This window comes from Coregonus clupeaformis, chromosome 9 (assembly GCF_020615455.1).
Source record: "Coregonus clupeaformis isolate EN_2021a chromosome 9, ASM2061545v1, whole genome shotgun sequence".
Lineage (NCBI taxonomy): Eukaryota > Metazoa > Chordata > Actinopteri > Salmoniformes > Salmonidae > Coregonus > Coregonus clupeaformis.
In genome coordinates this window covers 17,136,651-17,156,003 of record NC_059200.1, presented here as the reverse complement: position 1 = coordinate 17,156,003, position 19,353 = coordinate 17,136,651, and the positions used below count along the sequence as shown (strand labels likewise).

At 46.0% G+C, this 19,353-nt stretch overlaps 1 protein-coding gene across 3 annotated transcripts in view; it reads left to right on the top strand.

The window, feature by feature from the left end:
• ptpn13 (protein tyrosine phosphatase non-receptor type 13) overlaps positions 1 to 19,353 on the top strand; it is a 145,976-nt gene that overhangs the window by 100,292 nt on the left and 26,331 nt on the right. For 2 of the 3 annotated variants that reach the window (XM_041885338.2, XM_041885336.2), the window contains exons 8-22: positions 1,144 to 1,236; positions 2,231 to 2,327; positions 7,020 to 7,254; positions 7,650 to 7,724; positions 8,927 to 9,101; positions 10,215 to 10,365; positions 12,537 to 12,675; positions 12,905 to 13,057; positions 13,285 to 13,467; positions 13,722 to 13,884; positions 14,130 to 14,281; positions 14,417 to 14,566; positions 14,754 to 14,893; positions 17,445 to 17,554; positions 17,765 to 17,824. In XM_041885338.2, coding sequence (XP_041741272.1) covers positions 1,144 to 1,236; positions 2,231 to 2,327; positions 7,020 to 7,254; positions 7,650 to 7,724; positions 8,927 to 9,101; positions 10,215 to 10,365; positions 12,537 to 12,675; positions 12,905 to 13,057; positions 13,285 to 13,467; positions 13,722 to 13,884; positions 14,130 to 14,281; positions 14,417 to 14,566; positions 14,754 to 14,893; positions 17,445 to 17,554; positions 17,765 to 17,824 — 2,076 coding nt within the window. The remainder of the gene's footprint in view (positions 1 to 1,143; positions 1,237 to 2,230; positions 2,328 to 7,019; positions 7,255 to 7,649; positions 7,725 to 8,926; positions 9,102 to 10,214; positions 10,366 to 12,536; positions 12,676 to 12,904; positions 13,058 to 13,284; positions 13,468 to 13,721; positions 13,885 to 14,129; positions 14,282 to 14,416; positions 14,567 to 14,753; positions 14,894 to 17,444; positions 17,555 to 17,764; positions 17,825 to 19,353) is intronic. The other variant, XM_041885337.2, reaches the window with a different exon arrangement.

Genomic DNA, 19,353 nt, shown 5'->3' with positions numbered 1-19,353 from the left:
TCAAGTTCAGTTCAAGAACGATTTGGGAGAATCGAATTCCCCCGGCAGTTGGAAAGGGACCGCTGCTCTGAACTCGCAGGCTGCGATCCCAAATGGCACCCTATTCCCTCTATAGTGCACTACTTTAGACCAGAACCCTACGGTATTAGGGTACCATTTATGACACCTCCTCAGTCTCACCCACTGCAATGTCTGGACTCTATTTCCCCTGAGTTAGAACTCCGGCACTGCTAACCAGTCAAATCCTCTTAAAATGAATTTATTTAAATGTATTTGGTCGGGACATGAAATATGGCATCATGGATCAAACTAGTTTTTCCTGTGTCCAAAATGAAAAACATACTTTGCATGATTTTTATATCCATCGCCCACAGTGATGCTGTGTCCTGGATGTTTGAGCTGTGAGAGCAAAACGGGACTATGATGCAGTGACCGTTCTCTTGAAAATATACTGAGTGTACAAAACATTAGGAACACATCCTTAATATTGAGTTGCACCCCATTTTGCCCTCACAACAGCCTCAATTCATCAGGGCATGGACTCTACAAGTTGTCTTAAAACATTCTACAGGGAAGCATGTTGACTCCAATGCTTCCCACAGTTGTGTCAAATTGGCTGGATGTCCTTTGGGTGGTGGACCATTCTTGATACACACGGCAAACTGTTGAGCATGAAAAACCCAGCAGCGTTGCAGTTCTTGACACACTCAAACCGGTGTGCCTGGCACCTACTACCATACCCCGTTCAAAGGCATTTAAATATTTTGTCTTGCCCACTCATCCTCTGAATGCCACACATACACAATCCATGTCTCAAGGCTAAAAAAAAATCCTTCTTTAACCTGTCTCCTCCCCTTCATCTACACTGATTTGAAGTGAATCTAACAGGTGACATCAATAAGGGATCATAGATTTCACCTGGATTCACCTGGTCAGTCTGTCATGGAAAGAGCAGGTGTTCCTAATGTTTTGTACACTCCGTCTATTTGACACACTGCAGCTTCTCTACTGTCTGAGTAAAAAAAAATGTCTGTCTTTCAGACCATAGAGATACAATATAATAACTCTGATTTTAATATTTCTGTCTTTCAGACCATAGAGATACAATATAATAACTCTGATTTTAATATTTCTGTCTTTCAGATCCTCTGCACTCCCACCGGAGGTACCACAGTGACTACAGCTCGTCCAGTGAGAGCCCCTCTGTAGCTTCCTCTGAAACAGACTACAGACAAGGTAGCATTTATTTATTTCACCTTTATTTAACCAGGTAGGCCAGTTGAGAACAAGTTCTCATTTACAACTGCGACCTGGCCAAGATAAAAGCAAAGCAGTGCGATTTTAAAAACAACAACAACACAGAGTTACATATGGGGTAAAACAAAACATAAAGTCAAAAATACTAACAGAAAATATATATATATACAGTGTGTGCAAATGTAGCAAGTTATGGAGGTAAGGCATTAAATAGGCCATAGTGCAAAATAATTACAATTGGTATTAACACTGGAATGATAGATGTGCAAGAGATGATGTGCAAATAGAGATACTGGGGTGTAAATGAGCAAAATAAATAACAATATGGGGATGAGGTAGTTGGGTGGGCTAATTTCATTCATATTCATATCATTCAAGCCAGTCCTTTTAACTTTAAAATACAAAATTACATGTTTGTTACGCACAAGGTGTTTCAAATTCCACAGCAAAAGAGGAACATGTGCCGTTGAATGTAGATTTATTATGAGTCCTGTATCTGAAAGCCAGAGCTGACTATGCACTTCACGTCCCCCTCATCTTGGAAACGAAATTATAAACAGCTTAACTGCAGCACCAGAAACCTCACTGACACACAAAGCTGCTGTCATCTTGAGCAACTGTTAGGTCTTTCGAAAACGCTCACCGTAGCATCTTGAGCAACTGATAGATATTGTTAGATATTACTTGTTAGATATTACTGCACTGTCGGAGCTAGAAGCACAAGCATTTCGCTACACCCGCAATAACATCTGCTAAACACGTGTATGTGACAAATACAATTTGATTTGATTTGAACTGTTAGATCTTTTGGAAAACGCTCACCCGTAGCCTAGTTCTTTGAATGTGTGATACTCCTGGCTCTGTTCTGGTTTCACCATCACTACTCGACCAACTCCCTCTGATTCTGCTGCCCGCTGGAGCCTGCTGTTGATCATGTGATGGATCTTTTACATCTTTCTTTCTTCTGTTTCAGCTAAGAAAACAGAGGAAGTGAGACGCTACAGCTCCCAGTTGGCTCTCTCAGACCATCACGGCGTGTCTCTCACCAGCCACAACACGCACAGGCACAGGTACGTCCCTGTTAACAATTACACTTGAGATGGAGGCATGTCCGTTCCCAGTAAAAGATTCACCTGGGCCTTGTTCATTAAAATACGCAGTGGAAGAAAACAGTCCGAAACAGGGAGGCGCTATCTGAACTTGTCCTATAGCAAAGGCTCCTTTTTTCATTACACAATGTTAAAAAAAAAGTTGCGCTATGGTGTGCCTTAATGAAAACAACCTTTCACCTGAGCGCTCTCTCTGTGACTTTCTCCCCTCTCACATTCCTAGTGTCCAGTCAAGCCAAAAGTCTGAGTCCTGCAATAGCAACGTGTGTGTGTGTGTACACCAAAAGTATGTGATTACCTGTTCAAATGAGTGGATTTGGCTATTTCAGCCACACCCGTTGCTGACGGGTGTATAAAATTGAGCACACCGCCATGCAATCTCCATAGACAAACATTGGCTGTAGAATGGCCTTACTGAAGAGCTCAGTGACTTTCAACGTGGCACCGTCATAGGATGCCACCTTTCCAACAAGTCAGTTAATCACATTTCTGCCCTGCTAGAGCTGCCCCGGTCAACTGTAAGTGCTGTTATTGTGAAGTGAATACATCTAGAAGCAACAACGGCTAGGCTGCGAAATGGTAGGCCACACAAGCTCACAGAACAGGCCCGCCGAATGCTGAAGCGCGTAGCGCATTAAAATCGTCTGTTCTCTGATGCAACACTGACTACCGAGTTCCAAATTGCCTCTGGAAGCAACGCCAGCACAAGTACTGTTCGTCGGAAGCTTCATGAAATGTGTTTCCATGGCCGAGCAGCCGCACACAAGCCTAAGATCACTATGCGCAATGCCAGGCGTCGGCTGGAGTGGTGTAAAGCTCGCCGCCATTGGACTCTGGAGTAGTCGAAACGCGTTCTCTGGAGTGATTAATCATGCTTCACCATCTGGCAGTCCGACGGAGGAATCTTGAGTTTGGCGGATGCCAGTAGAAACGCTACCTGCCCCAATGCATAGTGCCAACTGTAAAGTTTGGTTGAGGAGGAATAATGGTCTGGGGCTGTTTTTCATGGTTCGGGCTAGTTCCAGTGAAGGGAAATCTTAACGCTACAGCATACAATGACATTCTAGACGATTCTATGCTTCCAAATTGTGGCAACAGTTTGGGGAAGGCCCTTTCCTGTTTCAGCATGACAATGCCCCCGTGCACAAATCGAGGTCCATACAGAAATGGTTTGTCTATCTGTGTGGAAGAACTTGACTGGCCTGCACAGAGCCCTGACCTCAACCCCATCGAACACCTTTGGGATGAATTGGAACGCCGACTGCGAGCCAGGCCTAATCGGCCAACATCAGTGTCTGACCTCACTAATGCTCTTGTGGCTGAATGGAAGCAAGTCCCCGCAGCAATGTTCCAACATCTAGTGGAAAGCCTTCCCAGAAGAGTGGAGGCTGTTGTAGCAGCAAAGGGGGGACCGACTCCATAGTAATGGCAGTGATTTTGGAATAAGATGTTTGACGAGCAGGTGTCCACATACTTTTGATCATGTAGTTTATATACCCTGGCCCAGGATAGACACCTGTTAATGTTCAGCTAAAGGATCTCCGCTGTTCTCATGCCGCTCACGACTGGGAAAACGGAGAGGTGTGTCGTAGTTGAGGTATGGAAACACGTCCCTCTACTTGGAAGTCAGTCCGAGTTGAGTTATTTATCAGGAATCATAGAAGGTAAATCATCCTGTCACGTTTTCAGTTATTACTGTTCCTGAAGGGTAATGTTTTTTTTGTTTGTTTTTTTAACTTCCTGAAGCAGCCTTGCCTGTTAGCTGTACGATGTTTAATCTGTGGCACTACTTCACCCCCTGCTGGCTAAGTTAATGTATAAGCTGGCTCTATGTTCTAGTCTAGGGGTGTCTCAGAAATAGCACACTTTTCCTTTATATAGTGCCCTGTTCAAAAGTAGTGCACTATATAGGGAATGTGGTGCCATTGGGGACTCCTACTAGTAGTGGGCCGTAGTAGTGTGTGTGTGTGTGTGTGTGTGTGTGTGTGTGTGGTCATGGTAACGTCAATCGGCTGCAGGCTGTAGTGTGGGGTGGTAGGTTAATCAGTGCCAGTATGATTTCATAATTGATCCTGTGTGCAGACAGACAGTTTGGGCACAGGACCACAGAGGGGATTGACACACACTCACCAAACAGCTGGGTCGGGTCACATGCCTGTGCACTGATGTGAAAACCCCATCCAGCACTGATCTCACTCTAATCTTTGGCATCACACTGTGTGTGTGTGTGTGTGTACTAATACCAGCCCAAACCAGTCGTGACATTTATGCTAAAAGGAAATCATGGCAGAGCAATGATCCTCTGTCCTCATGCCTTTTTAGTTTGTACTGATATGTTCTGGCGCTTTAGATTTTAGTGATACAGTGCATTCAGAAAGTATTCAGACCCCTTGACTTTTTCCAGATTTTTTGTTACATTACAGCCTTATTATAAAATTGATTAAATAGTTATTTTTTCTCATGATTCTACACACAATACCCCATAATGTCAAAGCAAAAGTTATTTTTTTTATGTAAAAAATTAAAAACGTTTACAGAAGTATTCAGACCCTTTACTCAGTACTTTGTTGAAGCACCTTTGGCAGCGATTACAGCCTCGAGTCTTCTTGGGTATGACGCTACAAGCTTGGCACACCTGTATTTGGTGAGTTTCTCCCATTTTTCTCTGCAGATCCTCTCAAGCTCTGTCAGGTTGGATGGGGAGTGTCGCTGCACAGCTATTTTCAGGTCTCCAGAGATGTTCGATCGGGTTCAAGTCCGGGCTCTGGCTGGGCCCACTCAAGGACATTCAAAAACTTGTCCCGAAGCCACTCCTGCGTTGTCTTGGCTGTGTGCCTAGGGTCGTTGTCCTGTTGGAAGGTGAACCTTCACCCCAGTCTGTGGTCCTGAGTGCTCTGGAGCAGGTTTTCATCAAGGATCTCTCTGTACTTTGCTCCGTTCATCTTTCTCTCGATCCTGACTAGTCTCCTAGTCCCTGCTGCTGAAAAACATACCCACAGTATGATGTTGCCACCACCATGCTTCACCATAGGGATGGTGCCAGGTTTCCTCCAGATGTGACGCTTGGCATTCAGGCCAAAGTGTTCCATCTTGGTTTCATCCGACCAGAGAATCTTATTTCTCATGGTCTGGGAGTCCTTTAGGTGCCCTTTGCCAAACTCCAAGCGGGCAGTCATGTGCTTTTTTCTGAGGAGTGCCTTCCGTCTGGCCACTCTACCATAAAGGCCTAACTGGTGAAGTGCTGCAAAGATGGTTGTCCTTCTGGACGGGTCTCCCATCTCCACAGAGGAACTCTGGAGCTCTGTCGAGAATGACCAAGGCCCTTCTCCCCCGATTACTCAGTTTGGCTGGGCGGCCAGCTCTAGGAAGAGTCTTGGTGGTTCCAAACTTCTTCCATTTAAGAATGATAGAGGCCACTGTGTTCTTGGAGACTTTCAATGCTGCAGAAATGTTTGGGTACCCTTCCCCAGATCTGTGCCTCGACACAATCCTGTCTCGGAGCTCTACGGACAATTCCTTCGACCTCGTGGCTTGGTTTTTTTCTCTGACATGCACTGTCAACTGTAGGAGCTTATATAGACATGTGTGTGCCTTTCCAAATAATCTCCAATCATTTTAATTTACCACAGGTGGACTCCAATTAAGTTGTAGAAACAGCTAAATGATGATCAACGGAAACAGGATGCACCTGAGCTCAATTTCGAGTCTCATAGCAAAGGGTCTGAATACTTATGTAAATAAGGTATTTCTGGTTTATTTATTTTTATTCTAAAAACCTGTTTTTGCTTTATCATTATGAGGTATTGTGTGTCGATTGATGCGGGAAAACCCAATTAATTTAATACATTTTAGAATAAGGCTGTAACGCCACAAAATGTGGAGAAGGGGTCTGAATACTTTCCGAATGCACTGTATGAACATAGCACTTTAGATTTTCCGCATTTAACCCAACCCCTCTGAATCAGAGGTGCGGAGGGCTGCCTTAATCCACATCCACGTCTTCGGCACCCGGGGAACACCAGGTGAAAGCTATGATCCCTTATTGATGTCACTTGTTAAATCCACTTCAATCAGTGTAGATGAAGGGGAGGAGACAGGTTAAATAAGGATTTTTAAGCCTTGAGACAATTGAGACATATATTGTACATGTGTCATTCAGAGGGTGAGTGGGCAAGACAAAATATTGAAGTGCCTTTGAACGGGGTATGGTAGTAGGTGCCAGGCGCACCGGTTTGTGTCAAGAACTGCAACGCTGCTGGGTTTTTCACGCTCAACAGTTTCCTGTGTGTATCAAGAATGGTCCACCACCGAAAGGACATCCAGCCAACTTGACACTAACTGTAAGATTGGAGTCAACATGGGCCAGCATCCCTTGTGGAACGCTTTTCGACACCTTGTAGAGTCCATGCCCTGACGAAAAAACGAGGATATTCTGAGGGCAACTCAATATTAGGAAGGTGTTCTTAATGTTTTGTACACTCTGTGTATGTGCTTGTCTAGGTCATGTAGAGTAAGGAATCATGGCAGTTCTATGCATCTTATTTCTATGTCCTCCCCATGCAGGCTGTAGGAAGGGTCTGCACACAGATATGAATGTCTGTAATGTATAGTAGGGAATCAATCGTGTCAGTTTTACATTTCTATCCCCCCCAGGCGGTATGAGGGTGCAGCAGACGAGGGTCTGATGCTCCAGAGACGGGAGGACGAGGTTCAGAGGCTCCAGGCTAACAGGCTGTCCAGGGCATCCCTCTACCCAGGGGACGACCCCCGAGCCAGCCTCTACCCCGGGGATGAGCCCCTGGCCTTGGCCATGGCCCTGGCACGCACCTCCATGCTGGATCTCCGGGACCCTCTCAATGCAACGCTACCACACCACCGCAAGCCTAAGGTAGCCTACCGCATGACAAACCTAAGGGTAGCTACCGCATGACAAACCTAAGGGTAGCTACCGCATGACAAACCTAATGGTAGCTACCGCATGACAAACCTAAGGGTAGCTACCGCATGACAAACCTAAGGGTAGCTACCGCATGACAAACCTAAGGGTAGCTACCGCATGACAAACCTAAGGGTAGCTACCGCATGACAAACCTAATGGTAGCCTACCTACATCTCAGGCCTAGATCTAGACCAATGCTGTCTCTTTGTGAAACGGCTGTTGTATGATTTTGTTGTTGTTGTTGTTGTTGATGGGAGTACAAGTAGGCCTAACATTGTACACCACGACATGGTGCAGTCTGTGTGCGTAACCTCTTCCTACTCTGTCTCTCTTCCCCATTGCAGAATTTCTTTGGTCCTGAATTTGTGAAGATGACCAGCGAGCCATGTGTTGCCTTAACTGTTCCCTCTTCAATAATGGTAAGACTCCTCGAGACGTTTGGCGCAGGATACTAGTGGAGCCGGTGGTTGTGGGAGTGAGGGTTATGTCAGTGTAGCGGAATGCAGCCTTGTTCTCCTCTAGCCCTGGGTTCAAACAGAAAGCTTTCATTTCAATCCTTTAGCTCTGCTTGATTGAGCTGGCCTGGCTGCAATGGAACCAATGAAACCCTGCTCACCTAGCAGCTCCAGGCATGCTCAATCAAACTCTCTCAAACTATAAAAAAAAACCCCACCACATCCTATTTTAACCCCGCTCTAGAGAGGAGAGATCCCAGGTCTGGTGGTCAGTACAATGTAATGGATCACTCCTGGTCAGTACAGTGTAATGGACCTCTCCTGGTCAGTACAGTGTAATGGACCTCTCCTGGTCAGTACAGTGTAATGGATCTCTCCTGGTCAGTACAGTGTAATGGATCTCTCCTGGTCAGTACAGTGTAATGGACCTCTCCTGGTCAGTACAGTGTAATGGACCTCTCCTGGTCAGTACAGTGTAATGGATCTCTCCTGGTCAGTACAGTGTAATGGATCTCTCCTGGTCAGTACAGTGTAATGGATCTCTCCTGGTCAGTACAGTGTAATGGACCTCTCCTGGTCAGTACAGTGTAATGGATCTCTCCTGGTCAGTACAGTGTAATGGACCTCTCCTGGTCAGTACAGTGTAATGGACCTCTCCTGGTCAGTACAGTGTAATGGACCTCTCCTGGTCAGTACAGTGTAATGGATCTCCCCTGGTCAGTACAGTGTAATGGACCTCTCCTGGTCAGTACAGTGTAATGGACCTCTCCTGGTCAGTACAGTGTAATGGATCTCTCCTGGTCAGTACAGTGTAATGGATCTCTCCTGGTCAGTACAGTGTAATGGACCTCTCCTGGTCAGTACAGTGTAATGGACCTCTCCTGGTCAGTACAGTGTAATGGACCTCTCCTGGTCAGTACAGTGTAATGGACCTCTCCTGGTCAGTACAGTGTAATGGACCTCTCCTGGTCAGTACAGTGTAATGGACCTCTCCTGGTCAGTACAGTGTAATGGACCTCTCCTGGTCAGTACAGTGTAATGGACCTCTCCTGGTCAGTACAGTGTAATGGACCTCTCCTGGTCAGTACAGTGTAATGGACCTCTCCTGGTCAGTACAATGTCCCATCTCTCACCCTCTATTACCCCTCTCTCTCTCTCGCTCTCAGAACAAGCGTGGGAAGCTGGATGAGGTCCAGAGGAAGGTGGGGGTGGTTCTGCTGAACGGCCAGAAGCTGGAGCTGAGCTGTGACATCAAGGCTGTGTGTAAGGACGTGTTGGACATGGTGGTGGCTCACATTGGACTTGTGGAACACCACCTCTTTGGCCTTGCCTGCCTCACAGGTACGGTATGGGAGGAGACGGTTCATCCTGTGTGTGTGTGTCTGGTTGTCAGGGGCAGACTGGGACAAGAATTCGGCCATGGCATTTTAACCACACAAGGCCACATCCCTGCGCGCGCCGCCAACTTTTCCCACAATTGCATTTTGAAACGTTATATGATCAGAACGCATTTTTCTCTGGAGCGCATGCGGGGAGAGGAGAGTGGCTCACTCATCACAGCAGCAGACGACAGCACAGGGGCTGGGAAGACACTTTTATTACAGGAATCATGGATGATAATGCACTTTACTGTTTGAAGAAATTATGCTTTTAGCCCCCCCCCAAAAAACAGCAAGTTTTGAGTGAGGTGACCTTTCTACGTTTATAGGCACCCTTATCGTTTTTTACCATCCATGTTCTTGGCTGTCAAACTGATGAGTCGGAGCAGGTCTCTTTGCTGATGCTGCGTTTGACTTTGAATGTGAGTTTGTGTGACCTCAGCTCAGCCTATCAGAAGACCGGGCCGGCCCATCTTGGTAGGGGGGCGGCTGTTGCCCACTGATCAGCCAAAGGATCATTATACATGATTATAACAGAGAATTTGTTGTTGTTATTCTTTTGTGTGTGTCCAATTTCGACCAGCCCACCCAACAATAAAATGGTCCAGCCCATCTGGTGTTTGCCAGAAATGCCATATAACCAATCCGCCCCTGCTGGGTGTGCACTCTTCTGCCCTCCTGCTGTCCCATATAAACCAACATCCAGACACTTGTTGATTTCAAGTTTCTTAGTTATTTTCAGTGTGTCTGTGCAAGTGTCCAGCTCATGCTGATTTATTCCTATGTTATCACTCTATCTCTCCCTCCCTCCCTCTCTCCCTCTCCCCTCCGTCTCTCCTCCCTCCCTCCCTCTCTCCCTCTCCCCTCCGTCTCTCCTCCCTCCCTCCCTCCTCTCTCTCCTCCCTCCCTCCCTCCTCTCCCTCTCCCCTCCCTCTCTCCTCCCTCCCTCCCTCCTCTCCCTCTCTCCTCCATCCCTCCTCCCTCTCCCTCTCTCCTCCTCCTCTACCTGCTTCCTCTCTCCCCCTCCTCTCTCTGCTCCCTCCCCCTTCTCACCTCCCTCTGTGTCTTTATGTAGACAATGAGTTCTTCTTCATTGATCCCGATGCCAAGCTGTCCAAAGTTGCTCCTGAGGGGTGGAAGGAAGAACCCAAGAAGAAGAAACCAGACGTCCAGTTTAACCTGTTCCTACGCATCAAGTTCTTTCTGGATGACGTCAACCTCATACAGTAAGACCGTGGGAATATTCAAAAAGCTTCTCAGAGTGATGAGTGATGATCAAGGATCGCTTTTGCCTTTATCTTCTGTAGCTCAGCTGGTAGAGCATGGCAGTTGTAATGCCAGGGTAGTTGGTTCGATTCCCGGGACCACCCGTATGTAAAATGTATGCACGCATGACTGTAGGTCGCTTTGGATAAAAGCGTCTGATAAATGGCAGATTTATTATTATTATTATTATTATTATTATTATTATTATATTTGATCATAATGAATACGTTTATATGGATGAATTCCAGAGGTAAATGTATATATCCTAGATCCGCACTCCTACTCTAAAATTCTTTATGAATACAGTGGGGGAAAAAAGTATTTAGTCAGCCACCAATTGTGCAAGTTCTCCCACTTAAAAAGATGAGAGAGGCCTGTAATTTTCATCATAGGTACACGTCAACTATGACAGACAAAATGAGAAAAAAATATACATAAAATCACATTGTAGGATTTTTTATGAATGTATTTGCAAATTATGGTGGAAAATAAGTATTTGGTCAATAACAAAAGTTTCTCAATACTTTGTTATATACCCTTTGTTGGCAATGACACAGGTCAAACGTTTTCTGTAAGTCTTAACAAGGTTTTCACACACTGTTGCTGGTATTTTGGCCCATTCCTCCATGCAGATCTCCTCTAGAGCAGTGATGTTTTGGGGCTGTCGCTGGCAACACGGACTTTCAACTCCCTCCAAAGATGTTCTATGGGGTTGAGATCTGGAGACTGGCTAGGCCACTCCAGGACCTTGAAATGCTTCTTACGAAGCCACTCCTTCGTTGCCCGGGCGGTGTGTTTGGGATCATTGTCATGCTGAAAGACCCAGCCACGTTTCATCTTCAATGCCCTTGCTGATGGAAGGAGGTTTTCACTCAAAATCTCACGATACATGGCCCCATTCATTCTTTCCTTTACACGGATCAGTCGTCCTGGTCCCTTTGCAGAAAAACAGCCCCAAAGCATGATGTTTCCACCCCCATGCTTCACAGTAGGTATGGTGTTCTTTGGATGCAACTCAGCATTCTTTGTCCTCCAAACACGACTGAGTTGAGTTTTTACCAAAAAGTTATATTTTGGTTTCATCTGACCATATGACATTCTCCCAATCCTCTTCTGGATCATCCAAATGCAATCTAGCAAACTTCAGACGGGCCTGGACATGTACTGGCTTAAGCAGGGGGACACGTCTCGCACTGCAGGATTTGAGTCCCTGGCGGCGTAGTGTGTTACTGATGGTAGGCTTTGTTACTTTGGTCCCAGCTCTCTGCAGGTCATTCACTAGGTCCCCCCGTGTGGTTCTGGGATTTTTGCTCACCGTTCTTGTGATCATTTTGACCCCACGGGGTGAGATCTTGCGTGGAGCCCCAGATCGAGGGAGATTATCAGTGGTCTTGTATGTCTTCCATTTCCTAATAATTGCTCCCACAGTTGATTACTTCAAACCAAGCTACTTATCTATTGCAGATTCAGTCTTCCCAGCCTGGTGCAGGTCTACAATTTTGCTTCTGGTGTCCTTTGACAGCTCTTTGGTCTTGGCCATAGTGGAGTTTGGAGTGTGACTGTTTGAGGTTGTGGATAGGTGTCTTTTATACTGAAAACAAGTTCAAACAGGTGCCATTAATACAGGTAACGAGTGGAGGACAGAGGAGCCTCTTAAAGAAGAAGTTACAGGTCTGTGAGAGCCAGAAATCTTGCTTGTTTGTAGGTGACCAAATACTTATTTTCCACCATCATTTGCAAATAAATTCATTAAAAATCCTACAATGTGATTTTCTGGATTTTTCTTTCTCAATTTGTCTGTCATAGTTGACGTGTACCTATGATGAAAATTACAGGCCTCTCTCATCTTTTTAAGTGGGAGAACTTGCACAATTGGTGGCTGACTAAATACTTTTTTTCCCCACTGTATATGGACCCTGGTCCCAGATCTGTGCCAGGCACGGCAACAACCATTAATATGGACCCTGGTCCCAGATCTGTGCCAAGCACGGCAACAACCAATAGGACTATACATCACAAACCGATCTGGGACCAGGCTACTCTGAGCCTTTTAGCTGAAGTGAAACTAGCCCTTAGTTAAACAACAATAGCCTACTTCAGAATAAAGTATCAATACTGTGCTCCACTCCAGGCACACCATGACAAAACATCAGTACTACTTGCAGCTGAGGAAGGATATCTTGGAGGAGAGGGTGTGCTGTGACATGGAGAATGCCATGCTCCTGGCATCTCTGGCTCTTCAGGCAGAGTTTGGCGACTACCAGGCAGAGGTAGTTATCCATCCTCTACAGTAGTAGTATAGTTATTATACATTGTTTACTACATTTACATAATGGGGTGGTTTCCAAGACCATATTAAGCCATTCCTGGACTAAAAAGTGCTTTCAGTTGAGACTCTCCATTGAACATGCCTTTTAGTTCGGGAGTAGGCCTAATCTGGAACCAGGAAGCCGACCAACCCTATGTGAGGGCTACAATTATACCATCTGTTTCTTCTAGCTCCATGGAAAAACGTACTTCAGACTGGAACATTACATGTCTGCCTCTGCGCTGGATAATATTGACCAGAGCTCCATCAAGGAAGAACTGCTGAAACTACACAGCACATACTATGGAGCCACAGAGACAGAGACTGAGTTTGAGTTCCTCAAGGTAAGGGCCAAGATGGTCCCAGATCTGTTTGTTCTGTCTTGCCAACTTGATAACAGATCTGGGACCAGGCTTCAAGGTGGCGTGACTGTGCTACTACGTCAAATGACATAAAGATGCTGTAATATCAAGGGGGTGGAAACTTTTTTTTGCTGATAAGATGATGATTGTGATTGTGATCGATCCCTGTCTTGAGTTAAACTCCTTTTATCCTGTGTTTTCTCCTGAAGGAGAGCCAGAGGCTGACAGAGTACGGGGTTCACTTCCACCGCGTCCTCCCTGAGAAGCGGTCCCAGACAGGTATCATGCTCGGGGTCTTCTCCAAGGGTGTCCTCATCTTTGAGGTCCTGAATGGAAACAGAACCCCGGTACTAAGGTTCCCCTGGAGAGAAACCAAGAAGATCTCTTTCACAGTAAGTGCATGGCTCTCTGAAGTCTTAGATTTGAAGTATGGGTTCCCTAGTCCTAGTTTAGTGTCCCCTGTTACTCTGCATTGCTTTGTAATATTTCTCTCACTCATTTGTATGCTGTTTATTCTGTCGGGTGTATTTCTCTCACTCACTGCATTTTAAATCATGCCCTGCTTTCTGCTGCTATTCAACATTTCTCTCACTCACTTTTATCCTTTTCTCTCACTCACTTTTCTGATCCTGCTGTTTCTCTGCAGAAGAAGAAGATCTGTCTTCAGAACACATCAGACGGGATCAAACACCTATTCCAGACAGACAGCAACAAGACCTGTCAGTACCTGCTACACCTCTGCTCTGCTCAGCACAAGTTCCACCTGCAGATGAAGGCCCGACAGAACAACCAGGAGCTGCAGGACTTGGGTGAGACAGAGGGAGATGGTGAAATAACTACAGCATGTCGACATGAGCTTTGTCACATGATCTTAAACAATAGAAAACCTGAACTGATTCTGATTAGACCTAATTATGGGCTGGAGACAGTCGTTTTACTAACACTTGACTTTTTATTTTTACACTTCAGTTATATTAATTATTGGATAAGATTTGTCAATTGGGTTTAAGACCCGCTGATAATGTCCTCTCCGGTACTTCTCCCTGTTCCACAGAGAACTCTCCACTGAGCCTCCTGCAGTACTCTCTGGGCCAGGGGGGGGTGGAGGGGATCGGGAGGGCAGTGAGCTCTGCCAGCCTGACTCCTAGCTCCTCAGCCCGTTCCGCCCACTCAGACTCAGACCTGAAGAGGATCTCCTACTCAGAGGTAAGTGATGTTTTACATCTTTTGAAATCCCTGGTCCCAATCCCCAGTCCTCTATGTCCTTTGTGGTGTGTAGTTTTAATTGCATCCATTTTTGTGGGGAAAAAAAACAATAGCAAAAGCTTATTGTTACCTCAGGTGGCACTGAACAAGGCCCCTGGCAGCCGGTTCCATGCCCAGGAGGAGGTGCTCTTCCCTGGGTTGAACTCTGGCCTCGGCCCCTACCACCACCACCACCCCTCCAATGCCCGGCTAATGATGAGCAGATCACACCACAACCTGGGCCAGGTATGATGCTATTTAGTCATGCTATGTTACGGAGGTCTATGCCGCTTTTTATGGCTCCTGACTTTGTCTTTTATTTTTGTTGTGCGTGTTTTTGGTCTGCTGCTGTATGACGTTACAATTAATAAAGTTCCATCCAAGCGGATACTGCTATTCAAGTATTTATCTATCTATTTATGGCTCTATCCAGGTGCCTGAATCTCCAGAGCACCGTGCGGTCCCCTTCAACAGCCAGTCCCAGTCTGCTGTGAACCACGCCCAGCTCCTGGACTCCCACCACCGAGCCAGCTCGGACACAGACTCCATCTCTGTAGCTCACCAGCAGGACATGTGAGTCACCTATCCCCTAAGTGCTCACCTAAGCCTCTTTAGTAAATGGAGGGACCATCCGATAATCCAAAAAACTAGCCCTGATATTGATTTGGAAGATGGATTACTGTATGGCATGTTTGGGTCTAATCAAATCATCACATTTGATTTGTCACGTGCTTCGTAGTCCTGACTGAGCTGATCGTAGTACAGGGCAAGGCAGGGGTTGCCACCTTCAGCACCACAGCAGACTCATTACTGTGTAATGGCTCTTCATTCCTCTGTCTGTGGATCACTGAGTGTTCTAGTCTTTGTCTAGTCATGCCTTTAATTAGCCCTCTAGGGGAGGGGAGGGCCTGCCTGCCTGCCTGCCTGCCTGTCTGCCTGTCTGCCTGCCTGTCTGCCTGTCTGCCTGCCTGCCTGCCTGCCTGCCTGTCTGCCTGTCTGCCTGCCAGCCTGTCTGGTTCAGTGCTGAGTTGACAGTACTCTCTGTCTTCCCTCACCTCTTCCTCCTGGTTCAGTGCTGAGTTGACAGTACTCTCTGTCTTCCCTCATCTCTTCCTCCTGGTTCAGTGCTGAGTTGACAGTACTCTCTGTCTTCCCTCACCTCTTCCTCCTGGTTCAGTGCTGAGTTGACAGTACTCTCTGTCTTCCCTCATCTCTTCCTCCTGGTTCAGTGCTGAGTTGACAGTACTCTCAGTCTTCCCTCATCTCTTCCTCCTGGTTCAGTGCTGAGTTGACAGTACTCTCTGTCTTCCCTCACCTCTTCCTCCTGGTTCAGTGCTGAGTTGACAGTACTCTCTGTCTTCCCTCACCTCTTCCTCCTGGTTCAGTGCTGAGTTGACAGTACTCTCTGTCTTCCCTCACCTCTTCCTCCTGGTTCAGTGCTGAGTTGACAGTACTCTCTGTCTTCCCCTCACCTCTTCCTCCTGGTTCAGTGCTGAGTTGACAGTACTCTCTGTCTTCCCTCACCTCTTCCTCCTGGTTCAGTGCTGAGTTGACAGTACTCTCTGTCTTCCCTCATCTCTTCCTCCTGGTTCAGTGCTGAGTTGACAGTACTCTCTGTCTTCCCTCACCTCTTCCTCCTGGTTCAGTGCTGAGTTGACAGTACTCTCTGTCTTCCCTCACCTCTTCCTCCTGGTTCAGTGCTGAGTTGACAGTACTCTCTGTCTTCCCTCATCTCTTCCTCCTGGTTCAGTGCTGAGTTGACAGTACTCTCTGTCTTCCCTCATCTCTTCCTCCTGGTTCAGTGCTGAGTTGACAGTACTCTCTGTCTTCCCTCATCTCTTCCTCCTGGTTCAGTGCTGAGTTGACAGTACTCTCTGTCTTCCCTCATCTCTTCCTCCTGGTTCAGTGCTGAGTTGACAGTACTCTCTGTCTTCCCTCATCTCTTCCTCCTGGTTCAGTGCTGAGTTGACAGTACTCTCTGTCTTCCCTCACCTCTTCCTCCTGGTTCAGTGCTGAGTTGACAGTACTCTCTGTCTTCCCTCACCTCTTCCTCCTGGTTCAGTGCTGAGTTGACAGTACTCTCTGTCTTCCCTCATCTCTTCCTCCTGGTTCAGTGCTGAGTTGACAGTACTCTCTGTCTTCCCTCATCTCTTCCTCCTGGTTCAGTGCTGAGTTGACAGTACTCTCTGTCTTCCCTCATCTCTTCCTCCTGGTTCAGTGCTGAGTTGACAGTACTCTCTGTCTTCCCTCATCTCTTCCTCCTGGTTCAGTGCTGAGTTGACAGTACTCTCTGTCTTCCCTCATCTCTTCCTCCTGGTTCAGTGCTGAGTTGACAGTACTCTCTGTCTTCCCTCACCTCTTCCTCCTGGTTCAGTGCTGAGTTGACAGTACTCTCTGTCTTCCCTCACCTCTTCCTCCTGGTTCAGTGCTGAGTTGACAGTACTCTCTGTCTTCCCTCATCTCTTCCTCCTGGTTCAGTGCTGAGTTGACAGTACTCTCTGTCTTCCCTCATCTCTTCCTCCTGGTTCAGTGCTGAGTTGACAGTACTCTCTGTCTTCCCTCACCTCTTCCTCCTGGTTCAGTGCTGAGTTGACAGTACTCTCTGTCTTCCCTCACCTCTTCCTCCTGGTTCAGTGCTGAGTTGACAGTACTCTCTGTCTTCCCTCACCTCTTCCTCCTGGTTCAGTGCTGAGTTGACAGTACTCTCTGTCTTGTTGTATCTCTTCCCTCATCTCTTCCTCCCACCAGATTTAGTTTGGGGCTTTTTGGAATGGAACGGCCTTCTGCATACTTTAAAAGGCCCATGAACTAGAACAGAAAAACGGGCTTCATATTAACATAATGTTAATTAGTGAAGGGGTTTGATGTATTCAGCCACAGTCTCTGTTTTTGATTTGTTTTTTGCTTCCAGCCGGATTGCTAACTACATCTGAATATGGACTTTATTCTATCTCTTCTAATACAGCGGTGTAGTTTGGGCTGTCCCAGACCAGTTTAACACCCCCAGATTGAATGATAACAAAAATATCATACTCTGTAGAGGGTGTTAATGTTCTTTCTCCTTCCTTTTTCTGTCTCTGTCTCTCTCTCTCTCTGTCTCTGTCTCTCTCTCTCTCCTCAACAGAGGGTTTGGCTCCTCAGCGTCGCACGGCAGCCCCGCCTGGAGCCTTAAGAGCTTCCAGAAAGAGTCTGACTCCTCCTCCATCGAAGAGACGGGACATGCTTATGTCGTAGGTCAGGGTCTTGTCTTTTTCCTGGCTGCTATGAGACATGCTGTGCTCATCTTTCTGTTGTCTGTTGTTGGCTTTGACAGTGCCAACAGTGTCTGGCTGTGTGAACTGTGTTGGCATTGTCCAACGCCATGTATTATGTCTAGAAACCATGTCATGATTTTTCTTGTGTTCAGGCAGACATACATACAATACTTGTTTGTTCTCATTCCAGGTGTGAGCATGCACAGCTCTGGTCTGCCCTCAGCACCTGCCTCTCTGACTAGTGTCAACAGTAGGTTCTCCTTGGGCTCGGTCTCATTCTCAACAAGCTATTGTTTTCATCCTAAATGGTACCCTATTGCCTTTATAGTGCACTAATACCCTATTACCTTTATAGTGCACTAATACCCTATTATTTTTATAGTGCACTAATACCCTATTGCCTTTATAGTGCACTAATACCCTATTACCTTTATAGTGCACTAATACCCTATTATTCTTTATAGTGCACTAATACCCTATTCCCTTTATAGTGCACTAATACCCTATTCCCTTTATAGTGCACTAATACCCTATTCCCTTTATAGTGCACTAATACCCTATTCCCTTTAGTGCACTAATACCCTATTCCCTTTATAGTGCACTAATATACTATTCCCTTTATAGTGCACTAATACCCTATTCCCTTTACTACTTATAAGTAGTGCACTATAAAGGGAATAGGGTGCCATTTGGGACACAGTCATCGGTCTAGTGAGTGTCTTTTTTAGCTGCCTTTAGCCTCAGTTATATAGGGGTATGTAACTGCAACAACACTAAGTCTCGTTGGTAGAGTTACATAACTCTGGCTTCTGTTCCCCATGTGTGGCCAAAATGGCACCCTATTCCCTATATAGTGCACTAAATTAGACTAGGTCTCCCCAGTTTAATAGCATCATGCTTGGCACAAGAATGTATCATGACCTTCCCTTTTACCCTAGCTTAGCCTGTGTGTTAGCCCCCATTAGCCCCTGGCCAACACACACACACACACACACTGCTTCTGTTGTGCTGGATAGCAGTGGTATATAGATAGATATGCTAAAGCTGTCAGCCTGTTTAAACCTCTTCCCTATGTTATAGGTGCAGGCTGCTCCCAGTTGCTTAGAGAGCAGAGCAATGTAATGCATCAGTCTCTGTGATAGACCAGAGATAATACATACACACACACACACACACACAGATAATGCTGTCCATTCACACTTTGCTAATGTATTTAACCATGAAAGTCAATTATCCTGCAGGGTGATGTGCTCACCATAGTGTGGTTCCTGCAATAAGCTTCTTATTATTGAATGTGTTATGGTCAGTGGGACAGCCTAGAAAATCCTCAGTGAACTTTAATACAACCTTGATATGTTGCTTTGATAGTGGTACTGTTTAAATGTACTCTCAAATGTTGAAATATATCCCCTTTACAAAACTCATTCAGTACCACCAGGGCTCTAAATTAAAAAAAGTAGGAGGTTTTTGTTTTAATTGATTGAGATACAGCCTATGTTGGGCCTTTATGAATTCTAGCTACTTTTGAAGTACATGTTGTGCCCTAGAAACTAATATGTAACACTGTATCTACAGTGTCTTCAGGAAGTATTCACCACCCTGGACTTTGTCCACATTTTGTTGTGTTACAGCCTGAATTTAAAATTTATTTAAATTGAGATTTTGTGTCACTGATCTACACACAATACCCCATAATGTCAAAGTGGAATTCTGTTTTTTTTTTTTTTTTTATGTGGAATAAGTCAAGGGGTTATGACTACTTTCTGAAGACACTGTACA